This window comes from Mobula birostris, chromosome 7 (genome assembly GCF_030028105.1).
Source record: "Mobula birostris isolate sMobBir1 chromosome 7, sMobBir1.hap1, whole genome shotgun sequence".
NCBI lineage: Eukaryota > Metazoa > Chordata > Chondrichthyes > Myliobatiformes > Myliobatidae > Mobula > Mobula birostris.
Window position 1 is genome coordinate 18,047,275 of NC_092376.1, and position 18,312 is coordinate 18,065,586.

Below are 18,312 nucleotides of genomic sequence, written 5' to 3' on the forward strand. Positions count from 1 at the left end.
CTCACACTGAAGGAAGACATTTGATGGATCTTGAGCCTAGTGCTACAGGACCTTTCTCACCATTTATTAATCCATGCGATATCTACACCATTAGAAACATCAACAATGTTTGTCCATCATTCACTTCTAGAGGACTAGAATATAAAAGCAAGGTTTTATAACCTTGAGGTTTTATACCTGGTTTTAAACTTGAGGTTTTAAACTGCTGAGGTTTTATAAGGCATTGGTCAGCCCACATTTGGAGTATTGTGAGCAGTTTTGGGACACTTATCTTAAAAAAAAAGGTGTGCAGGCATCGGAAAGCATCCAAAAGAAGTTTGTGAGATTGATTCTGGAAATAAAAGGGCTAGCAGATGGAGAGTGATGGCTCTGGGCCTCTATTCGCTGGAGTTTGGAAAAATGGTGGGGAGGGGCGTTGCGTGTGTGGATGATGTCCTTGAAACCTGTTGAATATTGAAAAGCCTATACAGAGTGGATGGGGAGGGTGTTTTCATTATTGGTAGAGTCTTGCACCAGAGGACGCAGCCTCAGAGTAGAAGGATATTCCTTTCAAACTGCGATGAGGAGGAAACTCTTCAGCAAGAGAGTGGTAAATCTGTAGAATTCATTACTGTAAATAGCTGTGGGGGCCATATCATTGGATATATTTAAAGTGGAGGTTGATAGATTCTTGATTAGTAAGGGTGTCAAAGGTTGTAGGGAGAAGGCAGGAGAATGGGGTTAAGATGGAAAATAACTCAGCCATGATCAGATGGCGGAGCAAACTCTAAGGACTGAATGACCTCATTCTCCTCCTATGTCTTATGACCCAAATCGTTCTTTGAACTGATAATATGGCTAACTGTCAACCTCATTGGTGGTTTGGAGGCATATTTGACAAGGATGAGTAATATCTTCTGTGTAGAAAGGTATTGATAAACTAATTGCATTTTTTACTGACAATGTAATAGTTTCATGGTTACTTTTACCAAGCAACCTTTATCAGAAAAGATCTTTAATCTTTTTAAGTTGACTCATTACCATGATTAGGTTCAACCCAATTTTTTGGGATTAAATTTTGGTTGCTGGGCCCATGAGTTAGCCACAACTCCTTCATATAAGTACATTTAGTGGCCACTTTGAGGTGCACCCGTGCACCGGCTCGTTAATGCTAATATCTGATCAGCCAATCATGTAGCAGCAATTCAATACATAAAAGCATGCAGACATGGTCAAGAGGTTTAGTTGCTGTTCAAATCAAACATCAGAAGGGGGCTGAAATGTGATCCCAGTGACTTTGACTGTGGAATGATTTTTGGTGCCAGGAGTGGTTTGAGTATCTCGGAAATTGCTGATCTCCTGGGGTTTTCACACACTGGTGTTCTCGGGGAGTGGTGCAAAACCAAAAAAAAAAGTCCAGTGAGCATCAGTTCTGTGGGCAATAAAATTATACCTTGTTAATGAGAAAGGTCATAGGAGAATGGCCAGACTGGTTCAAATTGACAGGAATGCGACAGTAACTCAAATAATGTTACAACAGTGTTGTGTTACAACAGTGATGTGCAGAAGAACATCTCCGAACGCACAACACATTACACCTTAAAGTGGAATGGGCTACGCCAGGTTCCACTCCTATGCCTAATTAAGTGGCTACTGAGTGTTGTTATTTATTACTATTATTTAATTTTTTCAATTATAATTTGCACAGTTTGTCTTTTTTGGTTCAATCTTTGTATATCTTTGTTCTGCTGTGAGTGCCTGCAAGAAATGAATCTCACAGTACTTGAAGTGGATGGGCTACAGGAACAGGAGGCCCTGAAGGTGCACTCAGCGGCCACTTTATTAGGTACAGGAGTACCTTGGGTTTCAGCCTCCAGGCCAACCCTGGTTTCAAATTCCCTGTTTCTCCAATTTCAGACACTCGTGGCACTCTTGCAACCACCCTTGGCCCTTGGTTTTAAAAATAAATGCAAAATTAATGTTTGTTTCTCATCTGCAAAGAAAAAGAGGGCAATCACACTTTGTAATTGTCACTGAACAGACTCTGTTGAAAGGGGACCTTCAGACTAATTGCCCAACCTTGTATCATAGGACGGCAGACTACCAACAGAAGAACATGAAAGCAAGTTTGAGTTACATAGGGGTGTTTCTATAAGAATTAGAAATGTGCTCCTAAGTGAAGAAACTGTGCTCAGGGAAAGCAACTGGACTGAAAAGATGGTACGGTCACCAGGTATGATATTTTGTTTAGTTATTTAGAGATATAGAATGGCAGCAGGCTTCTCTGATCCAATGAGCCCATGCCACTCAATTGCAAAATGTGACCTATTAACCCGTACATCGTTTCTGGAATGTAGGAGGAATCTGGAACACGGGGACCAAACCGTGGTACAATTTCCTTACAGGCAGCGACGGAACTGAAGCTGTATCACTGGCTATGTAATACTGTTATGGTAACAGCTATGCTACTGTGACACCGTATTATGCATGTTTATGTATCCGTCTGCAGAACTAAGTAAAAAGCACATGTTCTGTTTGCGTATTCATGTCGTAAATAGATGAGCAAACAGGAAACAAACTTTGAACTTGTGCATTGAGTTGCTCTCAAGTTTACTGGCAATGATGGTGAGGCCTGGATGCCTTGCAATGCAGACTGCAGGCCATTGACTCTCGGAATGCCAAGCTGCACCATCTCATTGCAGAGCTGTTGCAGTGATGGGGCGTATGGGACAAGTTCCATGTGTGAACAGTACAGCCTCAGTGCCAGCATCTGCAGATTGTCCTTTGCGTGTTGGAGACGTGAAGAAAATTGGAGGCGGCACAGTAACGGAGTGGTTAGCGTAACACTTTACAGCATAGACAATTCCCCACTGTCTGTATGGACAGTCTCTCCGTGACTGGGTGGGTTTCTGGCCCCTCCGACCCCACTGTCCAAAGATACATGGGTTGGTCATTGTCAATTGTCCTGCGATTAGGCGATGATTAAATCGAGGGATTGCTGGGTGGCGAAGGTTTAAGGGCTGAAGTTTGGACTGGATTTTCACATGTGAGAACATGCTTTTGCACCATAATAACTTCAATAAAAAGAGTATGGTTTAAAACTATTTTTAAATCAAAAATGAATAATGCTTAATCAGTCTGCTGCTTATATTGTTGATACAGGTAATCGAGAAACATTAGCATCCAACTTTTCATGTGTTTTATATAATCACTCATTCATGAATTGCACATGGCGTCCTGGCAACAACCTCCCGACTGGCTCACAATACAGAATGTATTACAAGTAAGTATGTAATATCAGTACACAATAATTTAGAATACCCCAAAACCTTATGATGAATTCTTTATGTTAATATTCAACTCACTCCTCTTAAGATATCTTGGCAACGCCATGGAATGTGCTCACTACTTTACAGACTTGCAAGGGGGACAAGGCTGCCATATTGGTAAAATGGTCATCGAACAAGATGACCTAGAAGAGCCTTTACTAATATGTGTCAACGGATCGAATAATTCTACATCAATATCGCCGTATTATGTGCAAATTAATCCACAAGAGTTTGGTATGAGAGAAAGTCATTTTTTCCTAATGAAACATCCATCTTTGAGTTGCTGATTGCAAAATATGTGGAAGTGATTAGAAATTTGTTTTTGTGTTGTTGATTTTCAGAGAAGTACAATCCACCGTGCAATGTTAAGATCTTTCCAAATCTGACTGTAACGTGGGACAAGCCTGCAGGCTATAATATCAATGATGATTGCTTCGGATATCAACTGCAACTCACAGAATTGGATGGGAATAACATTAAGGTAAGGTAAATGTAAGCACAAATCAGGAGCAGGAGTAGGCCATTCAGCCCTTCAGGTCTTCTCAAATATTGAATAAAGTCAAGGATGATCTGACTGTAACATCAGCTCCACCTTCTTTAGCCAGAGGGTGGTAAATCTGTGGAATTACCATGGATGGCTAAGTGGGTCAAGTCATTGAATACAGTGGTATGCAAAAGTTTGGGCACCCCGGTCAAAATTTCTGTTACTCTGAATAGCTAAGCGAGTAAAAGATGACCTGATTTTCAAAAGACAAAGTTAAAGATGAAACATTTCTTTAATATTTTAACAAAGATTACCTTTTTTTTATTTCCATCTTTTACAGTTTCAAAATAATAAAAAAAGAGAAGGGCCCGAAGCAAACGTTTGGGCACCCTGCACAGTCAGTACTTAGTAACACCCCCTTTGGCAAGTATCACAGCTTGTAAGTGCTTTTTGTAGCCAGCTAAGAGTCTTTCAATTCTTGTTTGGGGGATTTTCGCCTATTTGTCCTTGCAAAAGGCTTCTAGTTCTGTGGGATTCTAGGGCCATCTTGCATGCATTGCTCTTTTGATTTTCGATGATGTTTAGGTCGGGGGACTGTGAGGGCCATGGCAAAACCTTCAGCCTGCGCCTCTTGAGGTAGTCCATTGTGGATTTTGAGGTGTGTTTAGTATCATTATCCTGTTGTAGAAGCCATCCTCTTTTCAGCTTCAGCTTTTTTTTTCCACAGACTATGTGATGTCTGCTTCTAGAATTTGCTGGTATTTAATTGAAGTCATTCTTCCCTCTACCAGTGAAATGTTCCCTGTGCCACTGACTACAACATAAGCCCAAAGCATGTTCGATCCATCCCCGTGCTTAACAGTTGGAGAGGGGTTCTTTTGAAATTCTGCACCCTTTTTTCTCCAAACATACCATTGCTCATCGCGGCCAAAAAGTTCTATTTTAACTTATCAGTCCACAGGACTTATTTCCAATATGCATCAGACTTGTTTAGATGTTCCTTTGCAAACTTCTGACGCTGAATTTTGGTCGCAATGAGCAAAGGTATGTTTGGAGAAAAAAGGGTGCAAAATTTCATGAAAAGAACCCCTCTCCAACTGTTAAGCATGGGGGTGGATTGATTATGCTTTGGGCTTGTGTTGCAGCCAGTAGCACAGGGTTTCTGTGGTAGAGGGAAGAATGAATTCAATTAAATACCAACAAATTCTGGAAGCAAACAACACACCATCTGTAAAAAAGCTGAAGATGAAAAGAGGATGGCTTCCACAACAGGATAATGATCCCAAACACACCTCAAAATCCACAATGGACTACCTCAAGAGGCACAAGCTGAAGGTTTTGCCATGGCCCTCACAGTCCCCCGACCTAAACATCATCGAGAATCTGTGCATAGACCTCAAAAGAGCAGTGCATGCAAGACAGCCCAAGAGTCTCACAGAACTAGAAGCCTTTTGAAAGGAAGAATGAGCAAAAATCCCCCAAACAAGAATTGAAATACTCCTAGCTGGCTACAAAAAGCATTTTCAAGCTGTGATACTTGCCAAAGCGGGTGTTACTAAGTACTGACCATGCAGGGTGCCCAAACTTTTGCTTTGGGCCCTTTTCCTTTTTTGTTATTTTGAAACTTTAAAAGATAGAAATAAAAAAGTAATCTTGCTTAAAATATTAAAGAACTGTGTCATCTTTAACTTTATGCCTTTTGGAAATCAGGTCATCTTTTACTCGCTTAGCTATTCACAGTTACAGAAATTTTGACCGGGGTGCCCAAACTTTTGCATGCCACTGTATATTTAAAGCTGAGGTTGATACATTATTGATTAGTGAGGGCGTCAAAGATTATGGGGAGAAGGTAGGATAATGATGATATATCAGCCTTGATTTAACAGGGATAATGAATCAGCCATGATCAAATGGCAGAGCAGACTTAATGAGCTGAATGGCCTAATTCTGCTCCCGTGTCTTTTAGTCTTGTGGTCTTCCCAACTATCCACAATACCACTTCAACCTTTTGTTATGAAGTGTCTATCTACCTTATTGGAAAAGAAACCATATTTCACAATTAAGAATATGAAACATTAAATTAAAAGGCAGAAAAACATGAGCTTGCAAACTCTAAGGAATACTTTGCTTTGTTCTTGATATTCCACCTTAGTTTCAATCTTAAACAGTGATTAGTAGAGAACTGAGGTTTGCAGTAGAACAAAAGGACCTGTGAATGCAGGTCCATAGGTCCATGAAAGTGGCAACGCAGGTATATAGGGTCATAAAGAGAGCTTCCGGCACATTGCCCTTCATAAATCAAGGCACAGAGTACAGAAGTTGGGATGTTGTACAACTTCAACATAAGATGTTGGCGCGGCTGAATTTGGAGTAATGTTTGATGGTCTACCTATAGGAAAAATATCAATAAGATTAAAAGAGTGCAGAGAAACATTTATAAGGAAAGATTGAATAGGTTAGAAATTTATTCCCTGTAGCACAGAGAATGGGGAGAGCTCTTAGAGGGATACAGAATTATGGGGGGTATAGCTAGCGTGAATGTATGCAGGCTTTCTTCCACTGAGGTTGGGTGAGACTGGAAATAAAAGTTGAAGTCATAATATTAGAGAGGTAGGGCTATAAGAGAAGCTTGGATAGGTACATGGATGAGAAGATATGGTCAAGGTGCATGTAGACATGTCTAGATGGGCTGGAGAGCCTGTTTCTGTGCTGTAGTTTTCTATGTATCTATAGTACCAAATTTTTACATTCCAGACAATCTAGAGCCTGGAGGTAAAGAAACCATCCATTAGACACAATTGGTCAACACTGATCTCTCTATCCATTTCCAAGGCTCCTCTCTCCTTATTTCATACCATTCTCAATATATCAGCAATGTATTCTTTTATACATAAAGCATAGGTCCATAAGAAAAATGAATATCAGTCAAGAATATGGCCTATGATTCGACATAGAACATAGAATAGTACAGCACAGTACAGGCCCTTCGGCCCACAATATTGTGCCGACCCTTAAACCTCCCACCTTAAATTCCTCCATATACCTGTCTAGTAGTCTCTTAAATTTCACTATTGTATCTGCCTCCACCACTGACTCAGGCAGTGCATTCCACGCACCAACCACTCTCTGAGTGAAAAACCTTCCTCTAATATCCCCCTTGAAATTCCCACCCCTTACCTTAAAGCCATGTCCTCTTGTACTGAGCAGTGGTGCCCTGGGGAAGAGGCACTGGCTGTCCACTCTACCTATTCCTCTTAATATCTTGTACACCTCTATCATGTCTCCTCTCATCCTCCTGCTCTCCAAAGAGTAAAGCCCTAGCTCCCTTAATCTCTGATCATAATGCATACTCTCTAAACCAGGCAGCATCCTGGTAAATCTCCTCTGCACCCTTTCCAATGCTTCCACATCCTTTCTATAGTGAGGCAACCAGAACTGGACACAGTACTCCAAGTGTGGCCTAACCAGAGTTTTATAGAGCTGCATTGTTACATTGCAACTCTCAAACTCTATCCCTCGACTTATGAAAGCTAACACCCCATAAGCCTTCTTGACTACCCTATCTACCTGTGAGGCAACTTTCAGGGATCCGTGGACATATACCCCCAGTTCCCTCTGCTCCTCCACACTACCAAGTATCCTGCCATTTACTTTGTACTCTGCCTTGGAGTTTGTCCTTCCAAATTGTACCACCTCACACTTCTCCGGGTTGAACTACACCTGCCACTTCTCAGTCCACTTCTGCATCCTATCAATGTCTCTCTGCAATCTTTGACAATCCTCTACACCATCCACAACACCACCAACCTTTGTGTCGTCTGCAAACTTGCCAACCCACCCTTCTACCCCCACATCCAGGTCGTCAATAAAAATCACGACCTCACAATCTGCCTCACAAAATCTAGTCATCTTCTGCTGATTAGGCCTTAGTTAGCATAGACTGGTTGGGCTGAATAGACTTTATTTTTGCTGTATTGCTCTGTGGCTCCGTGATTCAAATAAGTATACCTTTGTTCTAAAATTATTCTCCCAGCTCTAGATTTCCTCAATAGGATAAATAAAAACAATTTCAACATCTACCCCTTCGAGACCTCCAAAATATTTGTATCAATAAGATTGCCTCTTATTCTAAAGTCCAAGAAATATTGAATCATTTTACTTTAACTTTCCTAAAAGACAAAATTCCTCCTCTTTACAAACTGTTTAGTAAACTTTCTTTACAGTGCCTTTTTCAAGTAGAGAGGACAAAATTATATGCTTATTGATGCTCTATAGTCGTGGCAGAATCTTTCTCCTTTAACATACCATCCAAGTTCAATCGAGGGTGACTTTCCATTTATTATCCTAAATAATTTTTTTTATTATTGCATGTTAGCTTTTGTTTCTTGTATACCCAGATCTCCCTGACCACTAACATACAATAGACTCTCTCCGTTCCAGTAGGGTCTTGGCCCGAAACGTCAGCTATCTATTCATTTCCACAGATGCTGTCTTACCTGCTAAGTTCTTCCAGCATTTTATGTGTGTTGCTTTGGATTTTTAGCATCTGCAGACTTTCTCACATTCAGGATAAACCTGCTTTCTGTATTCATTCTATAACAGTGGATAACCTCAAACTCAAGTCCACCTACTAGTTTCTGTCATGCCTCAGTCTGACCACCTGGCCCTCCAGGCTGCCCTGATTATTAGTTAATTGGTTCAGCTGCATTTTGTTTTAGTTATCAGTGCACTTATGCTTTTTGTTTGTTGAATTAAGGTCCCACTGTTCTGTTTGTCTTTGTTCACCCTTGAGTTTACTTCCCTATGTGTACTGATTCTTAAGTCCTAGCCTGTTATAATGGGCTGTTTTGATCAGACCCAATATTATGAATGTCCAGGAGATATAGTAATAAGCACACAAGTACAACAAAGTAACTTAAGCTTTCTTTATCATAAAATAGAGAGCACAAATAAACTACACACAATACTAAGGAGCAAGTCACAAAGATTTCAGGGCTCACGATTCTTAGTCGCCACTTAATTGTTGCTGTTGTCAGGGGAACTCCAAATTCTGACTCAGTAGTGAATTTACCCTGAGTCCGAAACATTGGTCGCGATTTCTGGTCTAAGTGAAGTCCAAAGAACTGAGCAAAAGGTATCCCAATTAGTATGAGTTCCACAAGTTAGAGAGACACTCACACAGACACTTTGATCTTTTGTTCTCATACCATTAACTCAAACAGCTCATGTGTTCATTAGCAGTGTTCAACGTACCCTTATAAATCAATTAGACACTTTAATGTTCACTCTTTATCCACCAATCCACTGATGTTTTTGAACCTACTATTCTTTTAGTTACAAAAGAATATTAATATTATATAGAAGTGACAAGCTGGAATCCAAAAAGACTCCATCAAGCCAATTTGACATACTCAGACCGAATCCATCAACCTCGCTCTCAAAGTGACCAGCAGACATTTTGTCATTAACAGACATCCTCATGTTAATGGGGCCTGAGGCTAAGAAAGAATCCAGCTGCTGTCAACAAACATTAGACATTAACAGACCTACAGTGTTTACTTTGTACAGGCATGGCACATGCTGTGAGTTCACAATGAGTTAAACTGTCATTTTGAACTTTTCAGACATTTATCGAATATTTAAAAAAAATTAATAGAACACAATTGTGATCTCTACAAACCAATCGCCAAGTAGAGATTCTTTCAATTGCATGCTTATTTCTGGTCTCCTTTTAGTTGGATCCATTTGGTCAAAGTCTGTCCTGGTAGTCCACTGGTTAAGGATACAGAACTTCACCATAACAACCCCAGATCAAATCCAGCCTGGCAACCTCTCCTGTTGCAAGGTTAAATGCTCACCTATGCTGTCTGACTCAACTACCCATTCCCATTCTGACATGTCTATCCATGGCCTCCTTTGAGGCCACATTCAGGTTGGAGGAACAACACCTTATATTCTGTCTGGGTAGCCTCCAACCTGATAGCATGAACATTGACTTCTCTAACTTCTGTTAATGCCCCTCTTCCCCTTCTTACCCCATCACTTATTTATTTATTATTTTTTCCTTTCTCTCTCTCTCTTTTCTCTCTCTGTCCCTCTCACAATAACTCCTTGCCTGTGTCACGTGTCCAGTAACAATGAATACAGAATTGAGTCAGGTTTTATAAACAAACATAAACATTTATTAAACTCTGCTCAACAATAGCGAAAAATATTCAAACAACTAACTTAACCGAAAGTTATCTGCTATACGGCAACTTTGGAACAGTTCTTAAACTGGTAAATTCGAACACAGTCTTAAAGTGGTAAATTCCTAAGTCCAAGTGAATTATACAGTCAGTAAGGAGAGGCTTCTCTGGAAATGGATTTCTTCAAAGATGTAACGTTACTGCTGATCCCGTCCAAAGGATTCACGATGAAAGAAATAAAACGGCTTAAAGGAACTGACCTTTTTCTAGCGAGTGAACACCGCACAAACCTTCCTGATCTTGCAGGGGTTATTTCGGATGCAGGCCACTATTCCTGAATGAAGATTCAATAAGGTCGATCCTTTATAAAACCGCCAAACAACACTAACTTTACTCAATCCTTCGGGTTCCCGTACTTTGGTAAGGTCTTCATTCTCCAATACTAGACTGTAAAGGTAAATCAAAGGTGCAACGCACAAAAACTGGCAGCGATTGGTGAAACTGCTGGCACAACAAATTTTACCTTACAAGTAAAACTCCACTTTAAGACGAAACTGCGTCATGAGACGAATACGCAGCATAACGGAGTAACTGATGAATTAAGCAACAAATTAACTGTGTGACAACAGGAATTTCCCCTTTAAATACCTGTTGGGAAGATGTCATCACGTGACCTCACACTGGCAGAAAAATTACATCACCCCACCATCACAAGACCATTATATCATGCTCACAAGATACTCAATTCCATCATGGTCATAGACAGTTGCAAGATACCCACGAGGTATGTAACACCTCCCTCCAAAAACAGAAAATTTTGCTCTTTTAGGAGGCAAAATTTTAACAGCTAACTATTACAAAAAAAATACAAATGTATAAAATCTACAACATACACAATATGCACAGTGTTCTCATACAGCACCTTAGAAGCTAATATACAGTAGGAGTGTTACAAATGTTAAAATAACACTCCATAAAAAAATTACATTGTACATTCAACATCTAGATAGACAGTCAGCAATCACATTATCTTTACCTTTAATAGGAGTTATCAAAATATTATACTCCTGTAATATCAAACTCCAATTGAGTAACCTTCTATTTTTGTTTCTCATCTTACTCAGAAACACTAACGAATTATGATCGGTGTAAACTATGAGTGGTTTCTGAGTTGTACCAACATACACATCAAGATGTTATAAAGCCAAAACAAGAGATAATAATTCCTTTTCTATGGTTGAATAATTTCGTTGATGCTCATTAAATTTTTTAGAAAAGTAAGCTACTGGACGATCAACCTCATTACCATCATCCCTTTGGAGTAACACTGCTCCTGCAGCCTCATCACCAGCATCTACAGCTAATGAAAATGATTTTTCAAAGTCAGGTGACCTGAGCACAGGTTTGTGACATGGCATAGTTTTCAATTTATCAAATGCCTCCTGAGAAGGCTCTGTACAAACAAACTTTTCACTTTTCTTCAAGAGATTAGTTAATGGAAGGGCAATGTTAGCAAAATTCATACAAAATTTACGGTAATATCCCACCATTCCCAAAAATCTTCTGAGAGTCTTTTTACTAGTTGGAATGGGTACCTCTAAAGTTGCCCGAATTTTTGCCTGAACAGGAGCTAACTTACCTTGACCCACAACATAACCGAGGTAAGTCACAATGGCATGACCAAGTACACTTCTAGCTAAGTTAATGGTTAAGTTAGGTTTTGAAAGCCTTTCAAATAGATTCTCCACTGCAGTAATATGTGCTTCCCAAGTATCATTTCCTGTAACTAAATCATCAATATAGGCATCTGTATCTTTTAACCCATGAATCACAGAATTAAACATCTGCTGAAAAGTACCTGGGGCATTCTTCATCCCAAAGGGAAGAACATTATATTCATATATACCCAGATAGAGTTACAAATGCAGAAATCTTTCTCCCTCTATCCGTCAATGGAACACACCAATAACCTTTTAACAAATCAATCTTTGCAAGGAACTTTGATTTTCCAACTTTATCCACACAATCATCCACCCTAGGGATTGGATATGCATCAGATTTTGTCACAGCATTCACCTTCCTATAATCAGTACAAAAGTGAATACTTTTGTCTGGCTTAGGCACCATAACACAAGTGAACTGAAATTCAAATTAGAAGGTCTAATAATATTATTCTCTAACATATACTTAATTTCTTGTTCAGCAAGTTCACATTCCTCCATGTTCATCCGATATGGATGCTGCTTTATGGGTTTGGCATCTCCAACATCTACATCATGTGAAGATACTATGGTTCTTTTAGGAACGTCTGGAAATAAAGCCCAATATTTAAAAATTAACTGCTTCATCTGCTGCCTCTGCCCTGGCTGTAAATGAGCTAATTTCTCATCAATATTTTCCAGAATTGTTGAGTTTGGTAATCTGGCAGAAATAATGTTGGGTTTAAAAAGAGTTTCAGATGAATCATCCATTAAGTTCCTAGTGGGATCAGACTCATTATTATTGACCACAACAGTCATAGTAGCGGAATGTTTCTCATAATATGGTTTTATCATATTTATATGACAAAGCTGTGTTGGCTTTCTTTGATCTGGTGTTTTTATCACATAATCCCCATCATTATCTTTAGATATAATCTCATAAGGACAATGAAATTTAGCTTGAAAAGGGATCGCTTGCCCCGGGAAAAGAACCAACACCTTATCTCCAGGCTTAAATGACCTCATCCTAGTTTCTTTATCATACCAAGTTTTCCTTTCCTCCTGAGCCAATTTTAAATTTTCCCTAGTTAAGCTACAAGCTTTATGTAATCTTTCTTTAAACTTTAAAACATAATCCAACAAATTTGTATGTATCTCTTTATTAATCTACTGTTCTTTTAACAAAGCTAAAGGTCCTCTAACTCTATGCCCAAATACAAGTTCAAAAGGACTAAAACCTAAGGATTCCTTCACTGACTCCCGTACTGCAAATAGAAGTAAATGTATGTCCTCATCCCAATCATTTTCATTTTCCACGCAATACGTCCTAATCATGGTCTTGAGGGTAGAATGGAACCTTACCAAGGCTCCTTGTGATCCTGGATGGTATGCAGACGAGATAATCTGTTTAGCTCCCAGCTTATAAACTATCTGCTGGAACAATCCAGACATAAAGTTACTACCTTGATCAGATTGTATTTCCTTAGGCAACCCAAAGTAAATAAAAAATTTTATAAGAGGCTTTATGACAGTTTTAGCCATTATATTCCTGAGTGGTATTGCCTCTGGAAACCTAGATGCTGTGCACATGATGGTCAGCAAATATTGATGGCCGGCTTTGGTTTTTGGCAATGGGCCTGCACAATCTACAATAATTTTGGAAAACGGTTCACCAAATGTGGGAATATGTTGTAGTGGGGTCACTGGAGGAACTTGATTAGGTTTATCCACAATTTGACAAGTATGACACATTCGGCAAAATATCGCCACATCTGTTCTTAAACCAGGCCAGTAAAAATGCTTAAAAACCTTGTTCACAGTTTTCTTCACACCTTGATGGCCACCCGAGGGCATAGTATGAGCCAAAGTTAAAATCTCATTCTGATAAACTTTAGGAACTACTACCCGGTGAAGAACCTCCCATTCCTCACTTGCAGGAATTTTAGGTGATCTCCACTTCCTCTTAATCCTCCCTTCTCAAAATAATATCCTACTGGCACCTTCTCAATTTCACTATCTGGAAGAGCTTGTTCCTTTAATTTGACTATCTCAGGGTCTCGACTCTGCTCTGCTATCATCTCCTTCCAAGATAGAGAAAAATCTTCATGGTCAGACTTACTACAAGAATTTTGGTCAAACAATGAAGGTAAGAAAGTTTCTGACACATCCTCAAAATTCAAATCCCAAGTTGAACAGTCATGGGTAACAGACCCATCCTGCACGTCAATCTTTTTAGCCATAGCTCTGGTTACCACACAGGAGGAATCTGTGTTAGACTCCATCTTTGGTTCCTCAGAGATGGGCTTTATTGTCAAATGCACTTCAGGAAATCTTGTCCATCTGCTAAGTCATTCCCTAACAATAGAGAAACATCATTCACGGGTAAACTGGGTTGTAGTCCTACTTTAACAGGTCCTGTAACTAACCCTGACCTTAAATTTACTCTATGCAAATGTACAGGCATAAGGGCACTCCCAACACCTTGTATATAGTTTACCTCACTAGTGTCAGAGTGTCAGACTCATCACTAAACTTTAGAACACTGTCTAACATAAGTGACTGAGAAGCTCCAGTGACCTTAAGGATTTTTATTGCCACTGGAATGGATCCCTCTTTCAAGGATACATATCCTTCAATTATAAAATGATCATATCCCCTCTTAACTTGGTCAGCCTCTAACAAAGCTTCAGTTGTATTTATCGAGCCTCATGGATTTACAGGTGTTTCAATATGTTGCACACAGGCTTTAAATTTTCTGATTTAATTTCTGGTTTACCTTGACTCTCTGTGCTACTTTTCCTTTTAAGAGGAAACTTACTCTTACGGATTAAAGCATACCCATCTGCTAATTTAGCGGACTCCTGCAATGTAGCAGTGTCCCTCTCATTTAAGTATGTCCTTACTTCAACAGGGATGCTCCTTTTAAACTCCTCCATTAAAATCAACTCTTTTAAGTTATTATACTCCCCATTCACATTTTTAGAGGAAACCCATCTCTCAAAACACACAGGTTTATCATAGGCAAATCCCACGTGTTTTTTCCACGGATTTCTTCAAATTTATGAATCTTTCTCTATAGGCTTCTGGAACCAGTTCATACACTTTCAGTATATGCTGCTTCACGATATCATAATCAAGTGCTTACTCAGCAGTTAAAGCTGTATAAACTTGTTTCACATTACCTTTAATTACACTTTGTAACATCACTGGCTATTTATTTTTTGGCCACTCTGAAATCAGAGCTACAATTTCAAAATGTTAAAAATATTTGTCCACTTCTGTCTCATTAAATGGAGCAGCCAATATAACTTCCCGACTAGCAACAAACTGTTTCCTAGAACCAGAAGCCTGAGTCTCGGACCTTAACTGCTCTATCGCTAGCTCAAATTGCCTCTGTTTATTTGCAGCTTCTAAACGACGTCGTTCCAAGTCAGCTCCTAATTGTTTCTGTTTTAACTCAGCTTCTACTCTAAGCTTTTCTAACGCTACCTGTTCCAGGTGTAACTAGATCGCTGCTTTACTTACAAGGGAACCTACCTAACTCCGCTTCATCAAAAACTCCCGAATTTATGTAGTTTTCCGTGATTTTCCTCTGAATTACCAGCTTAGTTGGAGCCATTGATATTCCTTTAAGGTCTAACCTTCTAGCAATCTCTACTACATCACCCTTTTTTGCTTTCGCTAATCCCGCCAGGTCAGCCAATGCCATAAAGTCTTCAATATTCATTGCTGCTGAACACCACCCACAGACCAATCAAACAAAAGAATTGGGTATTTGCCTTTTCCAAATCAGATTGATAATTAAACAAGCACTTAATCTCAAAATCAGAACATATTGCAGACAAACCCCCAATTTTGTCACGTGTCTAGAAACAATGAATATAGAATTGAGTCAGGTTTTATAAACAAACATAGACATTTATTAAACTCTGCTCAACAATAGCAAAAAGTATTCAAACATCTAATTTAACCAGAAGTTAACTGCTATACGGCAACTCTGGAACAGTTCTTAAAGTGGTAAATTCGAACACAGTCTTAAAGTGGTAAATTTGAAAGTCCAAGTGATTTATACAGTCAGTAAGGAGAGACTTCTCTGGAAACGGATTTCTTCGAAGACGTGACGTTACTGCTGATCCTGTCCAAAGGATTCATGACGAAGGAAATAAAACTGTTTAAAGGAACTGACCTTTTTCTGGCAAGTGAACACTGCACAAACCTTCCTGATCTTGCAGGGGTTATCTCAGATGCAGGCCACTATTCCTGAATGAAGATTCAATAAGGTCGATTCTTCGGTTTCCCATACTTTGGTGAGGTCTTCACTCTCCAATACTAAACTGTAAAGGTAAATCAAAGGTGCAACACACAAAAACTGGCAGCGATTGGTGAAACTGCCGGCACAACAATTTTTACCTTACAATAGAAAGTAAAACAACACTTTAAAACAAAAGTGCGTCATGAGACGAATATGCAGCATAACGGAGTAACTGACGAATTAAACAATGAATCAACTGTGTGACAACAGGGGTTTCCCCTTCAAATACCTGTTGGGAAGATGTCATCACGTGACCTCACTCTGGCAGGAAAATTGCATCACCCCACCATCACAAGACCATTACAACATGCTCACAAGATACTCAATTCCATCATGGTCATAAGACAGTCGCAAGATACCCACGAGGTATGTAACACCTGCTCTCCATCTTCCTCTGGTGCTCCCCTCCCCCTTTCTTTCTCCCCAGGCCTCCTGTCCCATGATCCTTTCCCTTCTCCAGCCTTGTATCCCTTTTGCCAATCAACTTCCCAGCTCTTAGCTTTACCTCTCCCCCTCCTGTCTTCTCCTATCATTTCGGATCTCCCCCTCCCCCTCCCCCTCCCACTTTCAAATCTCTTACTATCTCTTCTTTCAGTTAGTCCTGACGAAGGGTCTCGACCTGAAACGTGGACTGTGCTTCTTCCTATGGATGCCGTCTGGCCTGCTGCATTCCACCAGCATTTTTTGTGTGTTACTTGAATTTCCAGCATCTGCAGATTTCCTCTTGTTTACAAATTCATATGTTGGCACATCTTGTCTGGTAGGGATATCGTATCTTGTATGTTTCAGTACTCAAAATCATGCAAATAATTATTTTCTTTTCTTTTCAGGTGCTCCATGTGAAAGGTGAAACCAAACGTATTCTAGATACCAATTTATCAAAACGTTACTCAGTGAAAGTGCGAACAAAGATGGAGGTCTGCTTGGAGACCAAGTATTGGAGTGAATGGAGTGTTGAAGCATTTATTGGTAAGGCTTCTAAGTGTTGTCTTCAACTACTGCCCATCATGATTTCCAATTCAAAATCAAGTTTATCATTACTGTTATGTGTCATGATATATGTTGTTTTGCAGCAGTACAAAATAATACATAAAATATACCATAAATAAAAAATGTACATTAAGAAAAACAAAATGAAGAAGTGACCTTTCTTCACTTCTTCATTCAGTAACTATCATTTGGTGATACTGAATTCCCACCAATAAAGCCAAAGAGTTTGTGGAGTAATCTTTAATGATTCATGTTTCAGATAGCTAGTAAAACAAACTGAAAAAGGAGCTTGCCCAAATTACAAGAATCATTGTTGCTCTGCTTAGAAAACAAAGGTTGCAGACTGAATCCTTCTATGTTTTGGTGTCATCAGATGCTGCATCATCTCATTGGGGAGCAGTAACTGTGATAGGGCATAAGGGACCAGTTCTAAATGTGAACAGTACAGTCTCAGTGACAACAGCTGCAAATTATCCTTTGTGTGTGTGTTGGAGACATGAGGAAAATCAGGATGGCATGGTAGAGTAGTGGTTAGCACAATGCTTAACAATACAGACAATCCAGGTTCAGTTTCCACCGCTGCTTCTCCCCGTGACCACATGGTTGTCCTCCAGGTGCTCTGGTTTCGTCCCACAGTCTAAAGATGTACCTGTCGGGAGGTTAATTGCTCTTTGTCAATTATCCCGTGGTTAGGCTAGGGTTAAATCGGGTTTCTGGGTGGCATGCCTCAAAGAGCCGAAAGAGCTTATTCCATGCTGTATCTCAATAAATAAAGAGAAAACTACAGATTCAGCTGTCTGGCAGAAGGTTGGAAAGGGGAGATAATAGCATCTTGACAAAACAGAGAACCATTCAGCTTATTCTTCTGGGACGTTCTATGAAAGAGCTGTTCATTTAGTCGTACACCTCCATCATCAGCAGTTTTTAATTTTAACTGACATCGGTGAGACTTGTTTGGCAGAATGGATACAAGGATGTTGCCGGGACTTGAGAACCTGAGTTATAGGGAAAGATTGAACAGGTTTGGACTTTGTTTCCTGGAGGGTAGGAGAATGAGGGAATATCTCCTAGTTAGAAGGGACTGGTGTTGGTGATAGGCAGGTGGGTGAAGGGAGAGTTGGACTAGCATCAGAAGCTAGAAGCTGATAGGTGAAAATGACAATGACTTCAAGATGATGGAATCCAATAGAAGAGGAAATGGAGCTTTGAGTTAAGGAAGGGGGAAGAGTGGGGTGGGAACCACTGGGAGGACTGTGTGGGTGATGACCTAAATTTTGGCTAACAGTCTTGAAGGAGGTTCAAAAGCAAGAGAAAGTCTTATTTTTTTAAA

At 39.7% G+C, this 18,312-nt stretch overlaps 1 protein-coding gene across 2 annotated transcripts in view; it reads left to right on the forward strand.

The window, feature by feature from the left end:
• Positions 1 to 18,312, forward strand: part of LOC140200035 (interleukin-13 receptor subunit alpha-2-like) — a 100,613-nt gene that overhangs the window by 68,365 nt on the left and 13,936 nt on the right. For both annotated transcript variants that reach the window (XM_072262686.1, XM_072262685.1), the window contains 5 exons: positions 2,071 to 2,212; positions 3,142 to 3,262; positions 3,355 to 3,542; positions 3,650 to 3,789; positions 16,823 to 16,961. In XM_072262686.1, coding sequence (XP_072118787.1) covers positions 2,071 to 2,212; positions 3,142 to 3,262; positions 3,355 to 3,542; positions 3,650 to 3,789; positions 16,823 to 16,961 — 730 coding nt within the window. The remainder of the gene's footprint in view (positions 1 to 2,070; positions 2,213 to 3,141; positions 3,263 to 3,354; positions 3,543 to 3,649; positions 3,790 to 16,822; positions 16,962 to 18,312) is intronic.